Below are 21434 nucleotides of genomic sequence, written 5' to 3' on the forward strand. Positions count from 1 at the left end.
AGTTTTCTGGTCATTAGCAACTTAAAAAAACAACAACTATGTTTCATAAAGCATGAGAGAAAAATACCCAGATAACTTACACTGGGTTCTGTTTATGTCTGAACCTGAAACAAGGAAGGACTAAAAACTGCGCTCTAGTCATAAGAAAGAAAAAAAGTAGGTTTTGCTAGTTGTATTACTCAATGGCCAGGATAATGAGGGTAAACAATACAGCTTTAATGCTCTTGCTTTTGTAAAAAATATGTTGAAGTTATGACGGCGTATGAGGGCCATTGCGAATAAAATAAACTGAATAAATTTTCACCCAAAAATCTCCAAAACAAGAGAGAGAAAAATTCTGAGCTTAAAATCTCAGCTCTAAAAAAAAAGAAGCAGAAATTATGAGATTAAGCTCAGAAACTTTGTGAAAAAACCCCAAAACAAAACAAACAAACAAAAAAAGAAATGCAGAACCTTCTGAGTTTGAAAAGTTTCCAGAAAAAAGAAGAAATTTTCTAGAAAACAAAATGCAAACAATTTATTGAAAAAAACAGACATTTTTGAGTTTCTCTGCAAATTCCCAAAAGTCAAAGATGTGCAACTTTTCAAGCTCGGATATTTCCATGCTTTATCTGGATAATTTCTGAGATTAATCCCAAAATTTTTTTAGCCGAAATTTCCTCCTCTTTTTTCTCAGTGGCTCCTTCATGCCGCGGTGTGAAGTAGTGCTAATCCTTTTTGGCTACTCTACACACCTTTGCAGTTTATTCATTATGCTATCGTGTACTAAGTGTTATAGCGTCGTTCCTGCTTCCCATTTCTTGAAACGTAACAACTTCATAAACCTGGTGCTGTGCCTCCTCCAGGTTGCCGCCAGCCCACAGAGAAAGACCGAGGCGATGGCGGATCTTGGCTTCGTCTTCTCTCCGGCTCAGCTGCTCAGCCAGCCGCAGACCTGGGGGGGAATCACACCACGGAGATCAGATGACGGCTCATCAAAACGGAAAAAAAAAAAAAAAAAGGAAAAAAAACGTGACAACTGTTGCTGCTCTGAAGCAGGCTCCGCTGATTAGCCCCGTGATGCTCGGATGCGTCATTCACTTTCTCCCACTGTTCCTTTCCTCCCGTTTTTGATCAGCTCATTCAAATTCAGACTTGCTGTATTCTCTCTCTCTTGTCTGCGGTTTGTCCCAGACATGCTTGATGTCGGCTCCTGGGAGGGGTGCGGGCGGCCTCGCCCGCTTCGGTTTAGTTCTCATTAGGGCCTCAGATTGAGCAGAATCTCATCAGGTAAAGAAAACATTCCCGCCTCTGTGTGTGTTCGTCTCCTTCGAGGTCGCGCTCCTCTGTGTGTTTTCCCCCGTGGGGGTTAATTGGAGGCTCATTTCCAAACGCTTCCTCACCTCAACGCTGAGCGCAATCCTCCGCTGCTTGTGGAGGTAATGATCAATTTGCAGCCAAAGGATCTGAGAGACACACAGAGGTCAGGAATGATGAAATAACAGGCTAACTGAAGCTACTTAAGTCTGGATTTGGACTGAATGAAGCTGCATCAGTTTTAACTGCGGAAGAAGTTCAAATAGTGCACATAATGCGCCTTCAGATTATTACAGCAGAAAAGGTTTTCCAGATTACATGAATAACTCTGCGAAATCTAAAGGTAGCTCAGAGTACACCATGAAAAGAGTTAACAAACGTTAGCAATGTGAATCACTTAAATGTGGAGCAGTGGGTAGTACCGTAAGCTTGCAGGGTTTGACATTAAAATGACTATGTTGTCTAAAACCAGCAAATCTAAATTTGCCAGAAGAAAATATATGAATATCAATTTATAATTTATACGTTTCAAAAATGCATTAAATAAAGTGAAAAATTCTAATTTATATTTAAACTAAAGTAGTTTTGTAACTTTTTCTGAGTTTCAATGTTTTTTCTTAATGTGACCGATTACGTAACATGTACCTCCTGCATGTTTTTGTGCGTAAAAAAAATTATTTAACGTATTTCGGTCTCAAAAACCTTCTGATATTGACATCACAGTTGGCGGGCGCCGCCCCTCACCTAGCAACCAAAGAGTGGCGATCCCGCAGGGCCGACCGCACAGAGGGTCCAACAACCCACGGGTCCAAATGACCACATCTCTTAAAACCCTGAAACAAGTCAGTCTGAAAGAACAAATGGGCAGAACTGACATCTCGTTGAGAATTGTGTTCAAATGAACATGTTTCCTCATGTTCATTTGCAAATTGTTGAGAGGAAGTTTTAATTCTAAACACAAATTCAAAAGGTTTTGCCTCCCTTGCTCCCCCAAACCCAAACCTCCACAGCTTTACCTAAAGAAATCTAATTCTGATGCCGAGAGTCTGTAGGCGTGACACACAGGTTGACATGGTAACTATTTGGCCTCGCTTTGAACAGTTCATTTAATCTGGGCTGAAGAATAAAATGCTTGGTCGAATATGGAAAAACAATTTGTTCAGTCAGAGTACTTAGGAGAAGAACAGCCAATGGAAAATAAATAAGAAAGAAGCTGACAAAAATAAGAGATTCCTACTTACTACTACTTTGGTCAAACATGTAAAAAATAAACTGGAACAAAAAGTGCAATTAGAAATTCGACATATAATGTAGAATAAATAATAAAGCATGACACTGCTCAGAGCACAAAGACTCAAACCGAATAGATGTGTCTTTCTGGATCAGACACATGGTCACCAATATCAGATCTAGAATGGCTTTCAATATCGGCACCGATAGAGATATTAGTATCTGATTGGTGGATCTCTAAATTTCCCGCCCTGAAAACAACCAGCAGAACTTAATGAGGCAAATGTGAAATATTTAATCGGTAGAAATCACGACACTTTACATAAATAAAGGTTGTAGACTACTGACAAAGGAGGGAAACTCTGTTTGCATTTGTATAACTGAAGCTGTGTGGGTGTGGGGTGTGTGTGTGTGTGTGTGCATCTTGTGCATCACCTTCCTGCAGGTACATCACAGCCTGAGTGTAGTTCTGCAGGGCGTGGTGTGTCCTCCCCAGGCTTCCGTAGGCCAGAGTTTTGGCCGTCAGGTCGTTGGTCTGCGCCGCCACGCTGAGGTGCTGCTCCTGAAACACCACGGCTCGCTCGTAGTTCCCCAGAGCCTCGTAGGTCAGGCCCAGGTTGCCGTAGGCGCGGCCCTGGCTCCTCACGCAGCCCGTCTGCTCGGCGATGCTCAGCGCCCTCTGGTGCCACTGCAGCGGAAACAGCAGGCTTAATGTTTGCATTTAATCAGCAAGGTGTGCGAGTGAAGCCTGCCTGTTCAGCTCTCATCTACATCCAGAGTTGGGTTGTTGAGACACTTCATCATGAAGTGTCGCTGCTCTTGTTTGAGTAAAAGTTCTGGAAACACACTGTGAGTTCAGCTTGTTGCAATAAATCAATAAATCGCCTGGTAAATAAAAATAACTTAATAAGCTCAATGATTTCCATTTGCATGATTTACCGTTTTTCTCTTTCTACCAAAATGTTTAATGGCTGAAGGCTTCAGTTTGGTGTTCGGCCTCAACCAGCCCTTATTCTGTTCATTGAGCCTTCATCATTCATTTATTTGTTGTTTCTGTTGTTTTGTTTTGGATATTTGACATGTTGTCCAGCTCCAGTGTAAAATGTTCATTAGAATATGAAGTGCTTTCATTATTTTTGCCATGTACATTGTATTACTTGAAAATGATCCAAAACAACAAGATTATCATTTATCGCAGAAGGAACAATTTGTAGCCCAGCAAAATTTTATATAGTGAGAAACTCCATTGAATGATGTCAATCATCCTTTTGAATGCGCTGCTAAATGTGCTAAAGATTATCTCCCTCATGTCATTCTGTTACGACATTTTGACAGTTCCAACAAATACATCAAAAATATATTTTTATAAAAGTCACAGACTTCAGCTTTGAGAAAACAAGATTTGGTCTTTTTTTAAACATTAAATGATGTTTTGAATGATTTGTTATTTGAGTTTTATCAAATCGCTCTTACTTGAGTCGTTTCTCTGTACTTCAACTTGAGTAGAAACATGTTGATGTGGCGCAATTCTTATTTGAACACAACTTTTGGACACTCTCCACACCTCTGGACATTTCCCCACATGTCTCTGCTCTTTATGCTGAGCTGACTAGACAGAGAGAAGTAAAGAGCAGCAGAGCACAAACCTGCAGAGCAGTTTCGTTGTCTGCCATCAGCTGATAAACGCCTCCCAGGGCGTCGCTCGCCTCGGCCTCCAGGGATTTATCCTGCCACATGAAACCAGGGATTATTACCGCCTCCGATATACATTTCACAAATACTATTTCCTGCCAGATTGGCAGCCTGGCGGTGTGAACCTCACCCCTGCTGAGCGAGTGATGCTGAGCTGGTGCTCCAGACAGGACAGCGCCTGCTCGTAGTTCCCCAGCTGGCTGTGCAGCGTGCCCAGCTCCCCGTAAGCCTGCGCCTTCCCCCCGCCCTCGCCGCCCAACTCGTGGGCTACCACCAACCGCTTCTCGAAGCACACCAGCGCCTGCTGGAGACTGCCCATGGACCTGCACCCACAGGGAAAACGGAGGAGAAGAAGAAAAATAAAAAGCAAAACAGATTGTTTAGATTGATTTTTGCCGTATTAAAGCGCCTTTACACTCTTTTCGTGCTTTAACAGAAGCGGAGTTTGAAATCGGGCTCTCCTTTCTCTTCATTAACGTCTCATTCACACTCTGGAGAATAGAAACACCAGACGGATGAAAGAAACGCCTCATCAAGACTTCTGTCTGTTAACACGACTTGTGTTGAATTACATGGAAACAGGCTGCTGGAGGAATCTGTCTGACAGCAGAGCTGCACCAAACAAGCAATAAGACAAAACCAACGTAGAAGCAACTTTTCAGCAAGATGTAGGAGCTTGTTTTAAGTAATTGGTTTTTGAGAAAAATGTTTTCTAATAAGTGAAATAATCTGCCAGGGGAACAAGTTTAGTCTTATTTTTACTGTGGTACGATATTAGGATTATAAACTAGAAAAAGAAAAATACTTGGGAAGATTTTGGTTTTTTGTACTTTGTAAATGAAGTACAAAGTTTACAATTTGAAAACCTTCAAAACTGCAATGTAAAGCCTGTGGTGGTTTCTTTATTAATTCGCCTGCATAAATATAAAAAAATCATTACTTTCAAATTGATGGTTTTAATTCTTAGTTGACTTTTTCATAGTTTTGGCATGGAGAGTCAAATATGACTCAAAATGTCTTGCTTGGTGTGTTTTTACCAATCATCTCACCAGGATTATCAGGTTTTTTTTTTGTTTTTGTTGTTTGTTTTTTTTAAACATGTTTTGTCATAAACTTTAACAGGCTAACATGTTAACTAGCATCTTCTCCTGGGACTCCAACAAATCAGGAACAGGTTTTTGAAGTTTTCCTACCACCAGGTGGCACCGACCTGTGTGCGTTTCCCAGGCCTCTGTAGGCCTTCTCTTGGTCCTGGACGTGGTTGAGACTCTGAGCCACCGTCAGGTACTTCTCGTAGTACTGGATGGCCTCCTCGTAGTCTCCCAGGGCGTCGTAGCAGTCGGCCAGGCTCCCGTAGGCCCTGCCTCTGTCCAGCATGCCCTCGCTGCCGCTCAGCTGCTGCAGCATGGCCAGCTGCTGCTCGAAGTATCCGATGGCTTCCTCGAACACCGCCATGTTCATCTTGGTGATGCCCATGTTCCCGTGGACCTGCGCCTCCAGTCGGGGGTCCCGGAGGCCCTGCGCCAGCCCCAGCTGGGCCTCGTAGCACTGGAAGGTTGTGGTGTAGTCGCCCAGCGCCATGTGGACCGCCGCCAGGCGGCCCAGGGCCCGGCATTCCCCCTGGGGGTCGGCCAGGTCCTTACGAAGGGTCAGCTCCCGGCTGTGGAAGGACAGGGCGGCGTCCAGCTGGCGGAGCAGCCTGCATGGGAGAGAAGGGTGGGGAGGCAGAGGAAGAGGAGTTACAAATAAAGGGAGAGGAAAGTCAAGAAAGGTTTGATGTTCCTTCAGGCTGGGAGAGAGAGCAGATAACAGTAAGGCTGTTAACATGTTGGATTTGGAAATGTTGGACCTTTTGGGAATCTTTAAAAACATTGAGGTAAAGATTCTGATCCAGAGATGCTAATTTTGTTCTCCAAAGAAAACAAAACATAATCCCAGCACTTGCTGTCACAGGGCAGAGGTCAAAGCACGACGGTGAACTTCCTCACTACCTGTGAACCGATCCCAGTGCAGCGTACGCGTCGGCTTCCATCTTCTGGTCGGCAGCTTTCTGAGCCACAGCCAGCTGCTGCTGGTAGAACTTGAGCGCTCCGGGCAGATCCCCCCGACACACCAGCACGTCCCCGAGGTTCCCGTAGGCCCTGAAAACCGCCTGCTGACCAACAAACACACAACACCGCCGCTTAACATCCACTGCTGCCTGAAAACCTGCAGCTCCACAGTGTGTGAGTGAACAGAGCGTCAGCTGGGTGACCTGTGTGTTATCCAGAGCCTGAGCCAGAGAGAGCAGGTATCTCTGACACTCCTCTGCTCGGCTGTACTCTCCGAGAGCTTTGTAGGCCAAACCCAGGTTACAGTAGGCTTTAGCTTGTGCCAATTTGTCCTGCAGGTCTTTAGCCAGGGCCAGGTCCTGCTCATAATACCTGAGAAATCGACGAAAATGTTTCAAATCAAGGAGGTTTTTCACCAAGTACGCATAAAAGAAAAGCTTTCGCCTGCGCAGCAATGCATCGCTCACCTGACAGAGTCTTTGTACTGTCCCAGGCAGTAGTGAGCGTAGGCCAGGTTGTGGCAGACTTTCCCTTCGCCCTCCAGGTCCTGCAGCCCTGGGGACAGAGCCAGGTACTGCTGGAAGTAGGGCAGAGCCTGAGCATACTCTCCCCTCCAGCTGTGGAAGTTCCCCAGGTTTGCTGTAGAACAAAGTCAGAAGCATTAGCACACCTGCTCAGGAACTGCTTTATTTTATTGTTTTTTTTAATCCTCTTTTGTTTGGCCTGCCTAGGGCTCTGGCTTCCGTCTGAGTGTCTCTGAGCTCCCGTGCGATGGTCAGGTGGTGACGGTAATGCTGGAGAGCACGGTCATGAGCTCCCAGCGCCTGGTAAGCCACCGCCAGGTTACCGTGAGTGGAGGCCTGCGACTGGCGATCGTTCACCTGCAGCGCCAAGACAGAAAGTCACTCAAGACAAATGTGATATTCACTCTTAAACGTTTGTGTCAGAAGAATGGCTGCAACTGAACAATATTTTAGTAATGTATTTTTTATTGTTAGTTTTTTTTTTTAATTGACACATTCTACAAAGTTTAATAATTATTAAAATAATTATTCCATCAATTATTCAGACGATTAATCAATCAATCAGATTTTTAAAAAGTTGTCACGTTGAGCATATTTTAATAATTACAATAATCGTTCTATCGATTATTCAGAGATTAACTGATTAATTGGATGAAAAATTGTCACATTCTTCTATAAACCACTTATGCAAATTTTTTAAATACAATTTAACAAAAAATTAAATGATGGAACAAATCAATTTCATTTTTGAAATGGGAAGATACAATTTTTAATGCCCAAAATGCAAAAAAATAGTATTCCTTTACTGTGCAGGTAATTTATAGATTCATTAATGAATTAGTTACATCTTTTATTGGAGAAGGTCTTGGTAGAACATTTTTACAGACAAAGTTTTCTGTCCGCATTAAGAGCATTTAGCTCTTTCAGCAAATCGCCAATTTCCGAGTCTGTCCTCCAGTTAGCAATTAATTGATTCCTGAATTAATTAAAGGATATTTGAATAATCGATTCACCACAATTAGTCATTTCAACCCAGGTTACAAAAGTGAACACGACAGGAATTCACCTCCAGAGAGATCTGCAGCTCTTGCCTGTGGTACCGCACGGCCTGGTCGTAGACGCCCAGCGCATGATATGCGTTCCCCATGTTCCCGTAGGCCCTGCCCTGCGCCGCGTAGTCACCCAGTTCCTGCGCCAACGACAGGTGGGCTTTGTGGAGCTTCAGCGCCGTTTCATACTCCCCCTTCATGTGATGTATGATGCCTGATTCAGAACGGGAGAGAAGATAACCGCATGACACTCAGCAAAGCAAATAGAGGTAATGAAGCAGACTCTCACTCATCTTCAGCTGTAAACAAGAAGGAGCCAAATCAATAAACTCTCATTTACAATCATTACATTATCCCTGGTGGATTGAGAAAGGCGTCAGGAACAGGATCCCTCCTTTTAAAGGTCAGAACAGGGAGAACCCGGCCGCCTGGGAGAATAATTTTATGTGCAAAAGCAAATGAGGCGGATTAGCAGTGCTAGCCAACAACTGACGGAGTCATCCAGGATATGTTGTCACGGAATATCATCTCTGCTGCTGGGAAATGGAGACATTAGCATGCATGACAGTCATGCGGCTGTAATAAAGCAACAGAAGCCTCATCCATTTCATAGCAACACTGACTGCTACAGGAGATTTCTCCTTCCCACAGCATCACCATCTGCAGTGACTCTTTGAAGATACTTGGATGGTTAAAGTTACAGCAATGGGATAAATAAAGCATTTTTGAATTTGAATTGGATTTTAAATCTTTTCTTTGCTTGACCTCTGTGGTGATTATAGATTAACTACTTTGCTTTTGTCTTGCAGGCTCAAAAACACAGAAATAAACAAATATAAGATTTAGAAATGTAAATATAATACATCTCTGTATTATATTTACAGACCTGTGAAATATGAGATATTATTGCAGAGGAGTAAATAATTCATAAGCTTCGGTGCGGAAACCCAACAAATCTAATAATATCTGCCGCTGAGGCTCTTCAGTGCAGACGCGCGGATCAGATTCTCCGTCCAGGGACAGGAAACTGCTCTGAGCGTCCTGACATTCCCTGTGATGGAGTTTTCCTCCGTCAACAACACAAATATTAGAGACAAAGCCAGAAAAGTTTGAATATTCAAGAATAAGGAGCCTGGGATAATTGAGGTAAAGTGTTTCAGCTCAGGAATAATCTACAATCTAAAGCAGAAAATGGAAGAATTTTATTTATATTCCTCATTTTTGTATTTACTGTATAGTCTTAGTTTTCTCGAGTGTTTTGAATTAATCACAGTTTAGTGTTTTCAACGTTTTTTTTAAGAAATAGAAATCTTAGAAAATGAAAGTTTATGGACTAAGAATTAACTCTCTCTGTCATTATGTTGGAAATCTTAAGAATTTTAGTTCCTCTATTAACATTGGAAAAATGTTGTAGTTTAGAAAAACAGGTTACGCTCATGCAGTTGATACTTAAAAGCGTTGCCTGAAAATCCTTGACGGTTTTGGAAGCTGTTAAAATGAGGCGAGAAGCCGTCAAACAGAAACAGGTTTCTCACAGACAGAAACGCAGAGGACCTGGTGCACAGACTCCGTCGCTCCTGAAAGAGGCTGGGACAAATGATGAATGACAGAGGGAAGTGTGATTACGGGGGGCGTCGAGACACCAGATGGACGAGGTCACATGTTGACTCTGGTTTCATGCGTGTCTCTCGGATGTTCTTTTCTTTCTGCCAGCGATGCCACAAAAAGCCAAAATCAGCAGCTACTTTCCTCCAAACACATAAAAGCAACACACTAGCTGTGTTTTGTTTCTATGACAAGTGAGAGCAAAACTTTGTCGTTATTCCGTTAATGTCGAAAAGACACAATCTTGCAATTGCGGTGTTTCCATTAAATAAGAAACAGTTAAAATCATGTGAATACGTTTTTTTCACGAGATAAGTCATTAAAAAACATGTTGCACTATTATCTGCTAACACCACTTCCTATTGTCTTCTTTGTTGTTTTTGCCAGTAGTAACGTCCTGTTGTTGATCACATGACTTGTAATGTGTGCAGGAAGTAGAATGGATGAATGAAAACAAAAAAGACACAGTTACACAAATGTGTTTCACTGTAAATATGGTTTGTAGTTTGTTTTGTTGCAACCTGAAGTGTAAAGTAAAATTCAGTGGAGTTTGAAAACAAAATATGTGTATAAGGTATGTCCGGTTCAAATATGTGTGTGCCTAGTTGATTTTTTTTTTCTTTTTAGGGGGGATTTTATTGTTTTCTATAAGGGGGTCCGGAAAATCTTTGTAAATCGCTGAGAGGGTTTGGTGTGGGGGGCAGAAGAAAATCTTTGGGAGCCACTGAGAGGCTAATTTATGAACAAAATTCAAATAAATTCCAATTCTCAAAATTTGTTGAAATTGGTTTGTTTCTGTTAAGAAAATTTATTATCTACTTTTGAATAAGTTCCCTTTTTTTATTTAATTGTAGTATTTGCATTAAACCAAATTATTAATACATTTTGAATAAATTCCAATTTGCACTAAAATAATACATTTTGAAAACAACCCAGCTTCCCTAAACGTGACCTGAGAGGAGATCCTTTCATAAATACTTTCATGTTTTTACAAGGTGAAATAAATTCAACATGCTGTCAAAGAGCAACAACTGCCTGTTTAATATAAATATCATCATTATGAAAAGCTATCATTTGTTATAATGGTCAGTTATCTAACCTGCTCTAAAACATAAGAAAACACAGAATAATATGAAACCAAGAATAACCAAATAGAAGTCAAATTAATAATCATGAATAAATATCAGAAGTAAGTTAATAATTATGAATCCATATAGAGAGAAATTGACTAATTAAATCCCACATATTTTATTCAAAGCAAGTGTCCTTTAATTGGAATTTCACTGTACGGTTTGCAGCTGCGTAGAAAGTCGCAGTCGGTGAGACATGAACTCAAAGAGCTTCTGTATGCATGAGGCGTTCACAGACATGACACATGCATGTTTTTGCACACATTATGAAAAATGAAGCTAAACGAAGCGGGCAGCTGTGAAGATGCAGGAAAACATCCAGCAGCCCGTCACGCTGCCGTCTGCATGGAGCTTTTCCACATCTCTCATGTTGCAAATAGAAACTCTGCTCTTTATTGTGATTTTCTTTTTCTTTTTTGTGACAGACGAACACAAGGTGGCAGGTAATCCACAGTGACTCAGTGGGTTTCCTTAGATAGTGCATCAAATTATGTTCATTATTCAGATTAGTCAAAGTTTTCTGTTTGATAACTAGGATCAACTAGAATACATGTATGATTGAACTGAAATAACTTTTTATGTGATTTTCCTATAAATGACATTTGTAGATCGAACTGAGAGGAAATAACAAGAATTTTCTGAAAATGTGCTAAAAAGAAAGCTATTATTCAAAGAAAGCTATTATTCAAAGAAAGCTATTATTCAAAGAAAGCGTAAGAAGCCCTGTTTTTAGCTCGTCACATGTCATAGAGGAGATAGAAGGCGGTTCGTTCAGGTTGGGCTAAGTTCAGGTCTGGTCAGAAGGACTAAATCTGACCTTCTGACCTGACCTACAAGGTGCTGTGAAAATCATGACATGGCTCATATTAATATGCATTAGGACGGCCCAGCATATTAATATGCATTAGGACGGCCCAGCAAAAGCAAGAATCTGTGGTGAGATTTGAAACGAGTTGAGTTAGAAGAACAGGCAGAAATGTTGAAACACACCCAAAACACACAGTAAGGGTGGCGCTGCAATGACAACATACAAATGCACACACTTTCCAGATAGCTATTTGTAAAAAACAAAGAAAAAGAAAACCCTAATGCCATGTTTCATTTTCTTTGTGTTGTTCAGGTTAAATAAATAAATCATAAATGCTGAGACTTGTAGTTGTAACATGGCGGAATATAAAAATGCACCCGGGGTATGAATGATTCTGCTAGCCTGTGTATTTATTTTAAAAGCAGCTGATGGGAGTTGAGGACGTGGCTGATTGTGAAACCTTGCTGGTTGGGGTCTTGAGCTAAGAGGATTACACCGACGCCTGCAGAGTTGGCAGAAAGACTCGGTTACGGTTACACATCGCCTCGGTAACACCGCAAACGCTGGGGTAATTGCAACCCAATGAAGTGCTTCCCCGATGACGAAAGCACAGCTTGTCTGATGAGCAGAGACTCTGGAGGACGGCGGGATCCCCACCGAGTGGACCGGCCGCAGCGTGAGCAGCCGGGATTAGAGATGTGGAAAATGAGCTGAGATCTGATGAGCAGGCACTCTGCTGAGTGAGATTAGGGAGGACATGAGTGATCTATAGCCTCCTTCCTCCACAGAGAGAGGGAAGCGGTTGCTTTGAATTAACTGGGTCTGCTTAAGTATCGTCCAAAGAGTCAAAACAGCTGATAAAAAAAATAGTTATGATCTTATTTCACTGTGGCCTGGTAACAACCAGCACCTTGTTCTACACTTTGCCTCATCCAGACGGTCTGGACCCCCAGATGTTGAGGATCGAGGCGACACGGTGAAGCTAAAACTAGGTGGTTTTTGGCTAACACATATTCACAGACAAAGGTTTGTTCTCATCTTAAATTCAAAATGTATGTATTTTTTGAAGTTTTGTCTTAGGTACAGCAAATGACCTCCAGTTCATAATTAATCGATTAATAAACTAGCTGACTATTATCTCAATTCATCACGGTTAACTCGATTCATCGTTTCAGCTCTATATTAAACAAAGATCTTCAATGAGCAGCTTTGCAGTAGGATCTGTTTGGGCTTAAGTGATATAAAAGTCAAGTCATTCAATTGACTTTCCTCTCATTCTCACTAGAAATAAGAGCAGAAGTAAGAACAAGAGAGAGGTAGAAAATAAAAAACGAGACGGAGCCAGTCGGAGGAGAGAGGAGTGCAGGCTTGTCAAGTCAGCAGTCAAAGAAACTGTAATCATCCATAAATGATGAGCTGAAACATTGATCTGAACCACAGACTGAGGCTCGTTTGTCAGGAGAGTGTCAGCAACTCCATCTCAGGCCTGTTAGTCACACATCAAAGCACCTCCTGCGCTCCGTTTTCTCTCTCTTTCTTCAGACGGCAAAAACAGGACTCTGTGGCGACGGCGTGACTCTGTTGTCTTTAAACCGAGACGAGCAAACGGAATAAATCCGGTTCATCGGCTCGATTTTGAGCCTTTTAGTTCAGAGAGTCCGACCTGTGAAGTGCAGGTAGATGTTAAGATTCGTCTTCAATAGACAGAGTCTGTCAGTGAGCAATGCGAGCACCCTGCCCAACACACAACACCGCAGCCGGCTGCAGACAGAATGAAAACATCTTACCGCGGTGCGAGGTCAAGAACTCACTGATAAACTCAGCTGAATGTTTTCAACCTTTTCAGTTTGAAGAACAAATGCAAAAGCAGGGGTTGTGTTACAAAAGCAGCCACTTTAATTTACATTATTTAGGGACCTTCTGAAACGGACAAACTGCAAAGAAGAAGAGTAATGCTGTGGGCCTTTACACACAGAGACCACTCCACGTGTTTCCTCCACAGTTTCCAGCTGTGGAAAGGCACCCTCACCTCCACATTGTGCATATTCTGTCCATTTTCTATGATTCATGTTCGCTAGACAAAGACTGAGAACACTGAGAAACTCCACAAATTCACAAAGCTAAAGCAGCGGCGCTGCGGAACGCCGCACAGAGCTCTGAGAGGCGTGTTCTGTGATTGGTCAGAAGTTTTGTGGCCGTGTTTTATTAAAGACGTTCTAACAGCAATGTTGATATTTTGCTAAAGCCAGTCCGCTTCCAATGTCCGGTTTTTTGTATCCGCGGGTGACATGTTTCCGCCGTGGTGCGGATATTTCTTTGCTAAATAACTTCAAACTGCCCAAAACCTCTGGATGGAAATGTTCAAAGCAGTTATCCACAGAGGAGGCTGTGGTCAGAAAGGTGCAGTGTTCTCTCTGAAAACAAACGTTTAAACTTTAATAAACGTGTCACTTTATCTCTGTTTTGTCATTCAACCTTCCAAAGCAGACTGGAGTAATCCAGGAAGAGCCTTTACACACCAAAAGGTTTAAGCAGAAATCATTATGAAGAATTATTTTGACTTGGGAAAAAAATACATTTTGAATCTAATTGTGGCCCCAAAAATCAGAATCAAATTGTTTCGTGAGTTAGTGAGTGATTCCCACCCCTAAAAAAAGCTCTCAATTGATAATACATTTATTATTAGCAGCTTAATGGGGTCATATTTGAATTGCTGGCCCCATTCAGGGCCCAGACGTCGCCGCTGGATGGTGAGCTGTCCACTCAGCACTGGAGTTGGGTTCACAGCCTCTCAGATATCACTGGGGCCGCAGAAACCAAGACCTGCTTAATAAAACATGAGCGTTGCTCATCCAGAGAGCCACCGATGGAGTCATGTGACAGGCTCTGAAAACAGAAACAGGTGGGGTCTTGGAGTCTCGCTTTGTCTAACGCTCTCATCGCCCGATTCATCACAGCAGTCCAGGTTCACAGTGTGAGCGCTACGGCCAATTCTGAAGCAGAAACGTATCAACACTGCTTCATTGGGATTGCTAACGGTGTGGTTTGATGCAAACCAGATTGTCCAAAGTGGTTTCACAGCTTAATGAGAGTTTGAAGGTTCCTGTGTGGAAACACTGACAGAGCTTTCCGCCACCGAGAGGAAAACCAGGGATCACAAACAAAACTCTAAGCACGACCTGAACAACGGCGGGAGTGGAGTTACCCAGGTTGGAGGAAGCCCGGCCCTGTGCCGCCCTGTCTTGCAACTCCTGAGCAATTTCTAACTGGCTCTGGTGGTACTGACGGGCCCTCTCCAGGTCCTGGAAAAAGGTCACAATAAAAATGACGTTCATAAAGTTGCAGTTCAGGAATGACGATCCACAGTGAGCGTCTTGAAAAGGTTTTCTGCCCACCTGCATGCATCGAGCAGCATGACCCAGACCGGCGTACGCCCTCATCTCAATGGATCTGTCCGACAGTTCCTGTGCCAACTCCAGCACCTTGGTATGGTAAGATATGGCCTTGTCAAAGTCCCGCTGTGAGTGGTAGGCGCTGCCCAGGTTGCTGTACGCCCGGGCCTCCTCTCTCCGGTTCTCCAAAGACTGCCAAAGACATCAACACTGTATCGATAAAGTCTTGCTATTCATGACAAGAAGACACATACTGAATGTTGCTGCTAATAAACAGTTGAACTATTTGCTGTTGGCTACAAAGGTCATCTGGTGACATGGAAAAAAACAACAAGTAGTGACCAGGATTTAAGTTATGGCCACAAATGGCTATAATTAAGTTGTTCAGACAAAATAAATAAGTTGTTTCCATGAGATCTTAAGTTGTGGCCATGAATAAAACATCTCCTTCCCATGAGTCACAACTTAAAACCTCGTAGACTTAAGTACTTACAACTGATTTTCCACACATTCCTGTCCTTCTAAATTGGCACATAGTGTAGTGTAGTATAGTAGAGTATAGTATAGTATAGTATTTATGTCCAATTTTGAATGATTATTTCTCTACTACAATAATACATTTTAAAAAAGTAGACTGGTTTTCATTTTCTTTATCTTAAATACAAGAAAAATTTCAGCCATAGAGTCAAAGGCAAAGATCTTTCTTATCGATTAAACATTTACTTTGAGATTAAAGACACACGAAGGGCAAAGCAACAAGTGATCATTATAAAGAAAGAAACTGTATGATTTGACTATAATGCTGACTGATGTCTCCAAAGTCCCAAACAGGATTTAATTGACAAAGAAACTAAAACAGGCTTTTCTTACTTATTGTTATTTGCATAAAGCTCTCTCTGTAAAAGAGTTCACACAGACGACAGTCTGGTTTTAATGAAGAAAAAACAAAAACGGCAGATTTATTTGGAGGAATTTGGTGGAAATATCAACACCAGCAGACGACTGATGCCAGATGGGGTCAAAGTAACCTTTTTCCTTCGATCTTCATCGCTGTGAGGATATAAGCTTGGAAATAACAAAAGGGAAAAGTCCAAAAGGCTGTTATGAGACCGTTGAATCAATTTTCACATGGATTTAATGGATTTTATTGAGATTTTATCTGATAGAGGAACATTCTGGTGCAATTTTGCTAGGTAAAAGAAAAGAGATACAGTATAGTGTAGCACACTATAGTATTTTTAAAAAGTTCTTATGCATATGTAAACTATATACACACATATATAAATATATTTACATATATAAAGAAGAAAAAAAAGGAGTAAATTTCCCACAAAAAGCTCAGAAATTAGCTAGAATTGAGATTTATGCATTTCCATGCTTTTCTAGAAAATCTTTGAGTGATCTCATCATTTCTGTTTTCTTTCTAGCAAGGAGTTTTTTGGTAAAAATATCTTCAATGTCCCCAATGTGCCATCAGACAGTTCACCATCAGGTGCTACTTTTTGTTGTCCTGTCACAAAATCACCACAATCACATTAACAGAACTGCATAACACAGCATAATGTGGAGGAAAAAAACCCTGAAAGGTGCGTGGACCCTTCTCAGATTACGTCTCTCGCACCTTTGCGATATCCAGGTGCTGCTCGTGACACTGGACGGCGTTGGTGAAGTCTCCCAGCGCGGTGTAAACGGCGCCCATGTCGCCCAGCTGGCGCGCCTCAGACAGCTGGCACCGGGTCTGGCGGGCCAGCAGGACACACTGTTTGTGGCTGGCCAGGGCGTTGGGGTAGTCTCCTATGGCGGTGTACACATGGCCCAGGCTGCTGAGGGCGCCTGACGCCGCCTGCAGTCACACACAGAACGCATAATCACAACTACACAAGCCAATACAAGGACATGCTGGTCACAGTGTGGAGAGGAAAACAATCCTTGACCTTCCGATTTGGCAAGACAAAGTAATACTTGGTAGAAAGTCAGCATGCCAGATCGTTGCCCTAGGGATTTCAATCTTAAATGTCTTTATATCTTTTGACACTTTGTGAAATTCATCCATTTATCTGCAGTGAAAAGTCGCCGGGTTCTGATGGAGCATTGCACACCATGATCCCCACCATCTCTTTCACACTGCACTGTCATGTCAAACGATCCAAACCGTTCAGTAAAACCTGATTCTCACCTCACTTATGGTGACGCTGCACCAAGAACCACTGAATGGAACAACAAGAAACCTCTGAAGATGACCCTGAACGCATCTTCCTTCTTCATAAAAAGTAAACAAAAATGGAGTTGTGTCAGAATTTAGCAGCGGTAGGATTTCTCTTTTGTCTTTGATCATTATAGATGATTAGTCACTTCCTCCTCTAGACTCACACATTTGTTTTGGTTTTATTTACCCAGAATGCCTTGTGCTACAGTCTACTTCCTGCTTTTGGAGCGGTCTCCAGTCCACTGGGAGCTGAACCAAAGTTCACCTTTTTTGTCTGCATCAGAGTTTGGTTGTGCATTGATACGTCCCCAAATGTACCAGACTGTCTAGACCAACAAACTAGAGTTTGACTAAATCAGACTAAACATCAGGGATGCTGTGAATGCATCCTTAACCTCCAAGGACTCATGAAGATGTTTTTTGGCCAAAGTGATGCAGACATTTGTCTTCTTCTCACTGTAAGATCCATGCAGTTATTCATGAGTGTTATCATTGCCCCGTCTCTTTACTCACGTTGAATTATGAACAAGAACCTCAGTTCTAAGGATTGCTGAGCTTTTGATTGATTTTTAGTTTGTTTACTAACCAGCTACATGCTGATAAAGTTCTCCAAGTCATTTACTAATGACTCTCACTGTGGTTCGCTGCAGTCCCAAAGCCTTATAAATGTCTTATCTGCTTTATCATTATTATTATTATTATTATTATTAATCAAAAACATCAGATGAGAAAAGACATGTTCTCCTGGTGGAGTGTGAGCCATGTCTTAAAATACTTTCCAGTGATGGCCGCCACAGCTACATTATAAAACAATAACACACCGTGTTGGTATGACACAACACTTCCACTGCACTGCAGAAACAGTCCCATTTTCCTGGCAGCAGCCACAATGACTTTAATTTGTCAAGTTCCAACATGACAGATCCGCGAACACACAGGCTGATGAAATTATCCACAAACTCTGAAGTGAAGTGATGAGCGGCCCTGTCAGAATAGCCTCTTTCAGGCAATCACCGTTACTGTAATCATGCTACTACAAGCAGCTGACTCAGGCCTAACAATAACAACACATCACTTTGAATTTCTGTCCCCCACCAGAGGATGGGAGCGTTCCACCACTCTGATCCCAGCCTTGAGCGCCTCTCGCTGGGCACTCCAGGGTCGACAACCCCCTTCCTCCTCACCGCCTTGGAGGTTTGACAAGTATCACTTGGTTATTATTTTTATGCAAAAAAAACTTGAATAGACTTAAATTTTCGATCTTTTATATTGAAGAAAATAAAATGTGTGAAATGACACATTAGATCCGGCTTCAGTGACCTCTGTGAAGAAAAAAGAAAAAATGTAATCCTTCATTTAACCAGCCACTTACCAGACAATACACGCTCACATTACATTAAACGGGGCCTTAATGAGCGCTAAAAAGTGTCACTGAAAACAGCCCATCTGACCTTTTAGTGGAATTTAGCTGGTCTAATTAACACGAGGACGCCCTGCTCTTTTCATCTCAGCTCGATGTGTATTCATGAGTCTGTCGGCGACGACAGAAAAGCCCAATTCCCAGCATGGTGATGAGAGCAAACACATAAAATCCAGCTGACATATCTCCGGCCGAGGAAAAGAAAAATTTAATAAATGACGAGCAGGCCTGTGTGTGTACAGTCAACTAGCCTGACAAGAGTTTGATTTCCCTCAAGGAGGATTTTTTTCTTCTTCTATGCAGCAGAAAACACACACAATCACACACACATAAAAAAAAAAAAAAATCCAATCATGTCGTGTCTGGGACTCTCAGGTGCTGCGCTCAATGTCTGGATTGTTTATTTCAACTTGAGAAGGAGAAACAGAGAGAGGAGAAGCAAAAAATAAAAAATGAACAAAACATCCATCCTGTCACAGTTTTATATCTGTTTCTTTTGTTGCTGTGAATAAATCTAATCAGGAGGGGAAAAAAAAAAAAAAACTTCCAGAGGAAAGCTGATCAGGGAAGGCAGATGAGGTGAGGCAAAAACCTAACACACGACAGCTTGAAAAAAAAAAAGAAAATGGGCAGAGACGGAGGAATATTGGTGCTGGCACTCCATCGCCCTGAGCTGGATAAACGAACAGGACGGGATTCGGGAAGTTCGAAACAGTTGAAGCCTGATCGTGTGGAAAAGAACAAGGTTTTACCCTTGGCGAGGCTTTCTGGAAAGACAAGAAAGAAGAAAAAACTTGAGTTGATGTAAAACTGGCTTAACTTGCTTCATGTTTCCCTCTGCGGTGAGGTGATGAAATCTGCCAGCCAAAATAAAGCGGGAGAAATCTGAGGAAAGACCCGAGTTCCATCCAAAATTATAAACATTTAAAACTCCCATCGTTTTCATATTACTTTTTTTTTTTTTTTTTTTTGTCTTCAAAGAAGCTAATTGGGCGCTTTTGAAGCACTTAGCAAATCAGCACTGATCACTGTTTAATTTATTTACTCTGATTAGATTGATCTAAAAGTCTGCATATGCAAAGAAGACATGGGAGCTAGTTTTAAGTAAATAATCATTTAATATGAATAAAAAAGTTTTAATTCCACTAGGAGATTATTTCACCAGTATATAAGGGGAGAATTTGCTTTTTAGAAATAGAGATGAACCTCTGGAACATGAACTCCAAATTATATGGAAGAATTTTGGCTATTTTTTTGCGGAGCATATTGTCACCTTCCTGAAACAAAGGTCTACGTCTTTTTTCCCCCAAAAAAGTTATTTTGTTTGTGCAAAACTTAAAGGGCAGAAAAAATTACTTTTGTCAAAAAATAAATAAATAAATGAACCATTGTTTTAGGAAGAAGACAATATCTAAAATATATTAAATGAAACTCATATTGGTGGAGCTGAGATACTGGATGCTGAAGTGTTTTAGGCCCCAAAACAGCCTTTCATCATGTGGGAGTGTGACATGCTGTCAAACAAAAGCTCACCAACAGCCTTTCACTCCATGGGTTTTGCTCGACAAAGGTAAATGTTTGCTTAATTGCAACCAGCTGCTCTTTTTCTTTTATTTTTTTGTTGTCAAATGAGTGACTCGGTTCAAACGACAGCAGCAGATGTGCTGGACTCAGCTGTCCAGTTGAGTCCGTTCCCCCGGTTTTCCCGTCCGCCCCTGCAGGTTAAACATCAGCTCTCGGCAAGCTGCGTCTTTGTTTGGACGGAGGCATTCTCCCGCCGCGGCGCATCAACACGCCGCACGGCGAGCCGGGCGGGCGCGGTGGGAGGATTTCTGTGGACGACCCACACGCCGGCCAGCCGCCTCAGGCCGAGCTCCTGTGGATGGGGAGGCTCAGCGACCCGCTGTCAGAGAAAAGAGCACCGAGACGGAACAGCGAGTCTATCCACAGTTTTCACTCTGCTAATATTATCTTTTTAAGCAGTTATAAGGCACAGAGGCCAAACGTGTTACTCAACAGGTTGTTGCTCGGTGACCAAAGTGAGTTAGTCAGTCGATACCTGGCTCAGACAGCTGTAAGCCGGTGGGTAAAATATTTCCTACATCCCCCAGAATGCTGTGCAGTTCAAGACCAGAGTTCAGTCGAGTATCTCTTCATTTGAAATGCTTGTCTACCATTACAACTTCTTGTTCACATTCTTCAAAATCAGAATGTGAATTATTATTAATCACAATATTAATTCTTCTTTTATCCATTCACCACACTGACTCTTTGCTCTTCAGACACATTTATGTGATGAAACTACAAATCTGAATTCGTTCTCCATGAATTCAGATTTTTTTCTGAATGCATCAGAACCTAAAAGTGGATCTGATGCAGTAACAGAACCAAACACTGATTCTGATTTATTTGGTCCCGTAATGCTTGGTTGAAGATTGGCCGTACAGGTTTCCTGTGGTTTGGTACAAAATTATAAAATCTAATTGAATTCTGCTATTTTTCCGCTTCACTGGGATTATAACATATCCATGACGGAGCTACAGGAGAGTGTTGTTTCTCCACTCCTGAGTGTTTCCTGCTCTAAGGACACAACTCATGCAGAAAACCTTTTCCTCTGTGAAGGAAAGAAAACAACAGAGGAGAAAATCTGATGGACTTTCTCAACAGACTCCACAGAAAATGGATTTTTTTCCCCCCCATCCTCCCTTTGACCAGCCAGGATAGAGAGACAGCAGGGAGGACGGAGGTGTAAGAGGTGATAAATAACTAATCACTCTCATCCTGGATCATAAATATCCAGCTGCTGGGAGACGAGGTTTAGTGAAATCCCAGTTTCTTGTTTTCAATTATTTGTCTTTGTCTATAGAAACAGAAAAAGAACCTTCTTGTTTTCCCGAGGTCACTTTTTTCATATTCAACAAAATTTTTTTTCCAAATTTCAGAAAGTTCTCCTACAACCTGCTAGAATCTTTTAAGTAGTGCAGAATTGTGAAGTTGAAGAAAATGTCATTTTTTAAGTGTGGCATCAATT

General features: G+C 41.9%; 1 protein-coding gene across 2 annotated transcripts in view; it reads right to left on the bottom strand.

Annotated features, from left to right (window-relative positions):
- ttc28 (tetratricopeptide repeat domain 28) overlaps positions 1 to 21434 on the bottom strand; it is a 100534-nt gene that overhangs the window by 15724 nt on the left and 63376 nt on the right. For both annotated transcript variants that reach the window (XM_055060736.1, XM_055060737.1), the window contains 13 exons: positions 16399 to 16620; positions 14781 to 14969; positions 14591 to 14687; positions 7860 to 8056; positions 6997 to 7150; positions 6737 to 6908; positions 6473 to 6641; positions 6210 to 6370; positions 5429 to 5917; positions 4349 to 4541; positions 4173 to 4253; positions 2962 to 3214; positions 825 to 934 (listed from right to left, as the gene is read on the bottom strand). In XM_055060736.1, the coding sequence (XP_054916711.1) occupies positions 825 to 934; positions 2962 to 3214; positions 4173 to 4253; positions 4349 to 4541; positions 5429 to 5917; positions 6210 to 6370; positions 6473 to 6641; positions 6737 to 6908; positions 6997 to 7150; positions 7860 to 8056; positions 14591 to 14687; positions 14781 to 14969; positions 16399 to 16620 (2487 nt within the window). The remainder of the gene's footprint in view (positions 1 to 824; positions 935 to 2961; positions 3215 to 4172; positions 4254 to 4348; positions 4542 to 5428; positions 5918 to 6209; positions 6371 to 6472; positions 6642 to 6736; positions 6909 to 6996; positions 7151 to 7859; positions 8057 to 14590; positions 14688 to 14780; positions 14970 to 16398; positions 16621 to 21434) is intronic.

This window comes from Poeciliopsis prolifica, unplaced genomic scaffold, assembly GCF_027474105.1.
Source record: "Poeciliopsis prolifica strain line A6 unplaced genomic scaffold, Auburn_PproV2 SCAFFOLD061, whole genome shotgun sequence".
NCBI classification, from domain to species: domain Eukaryota; kingdom Metazoa; phylum Chordata; class Actinopteri; order Cyprinodontiformes; family Poeciliidae; genus Poeciliopsis; species Poeciliopsis prolifica.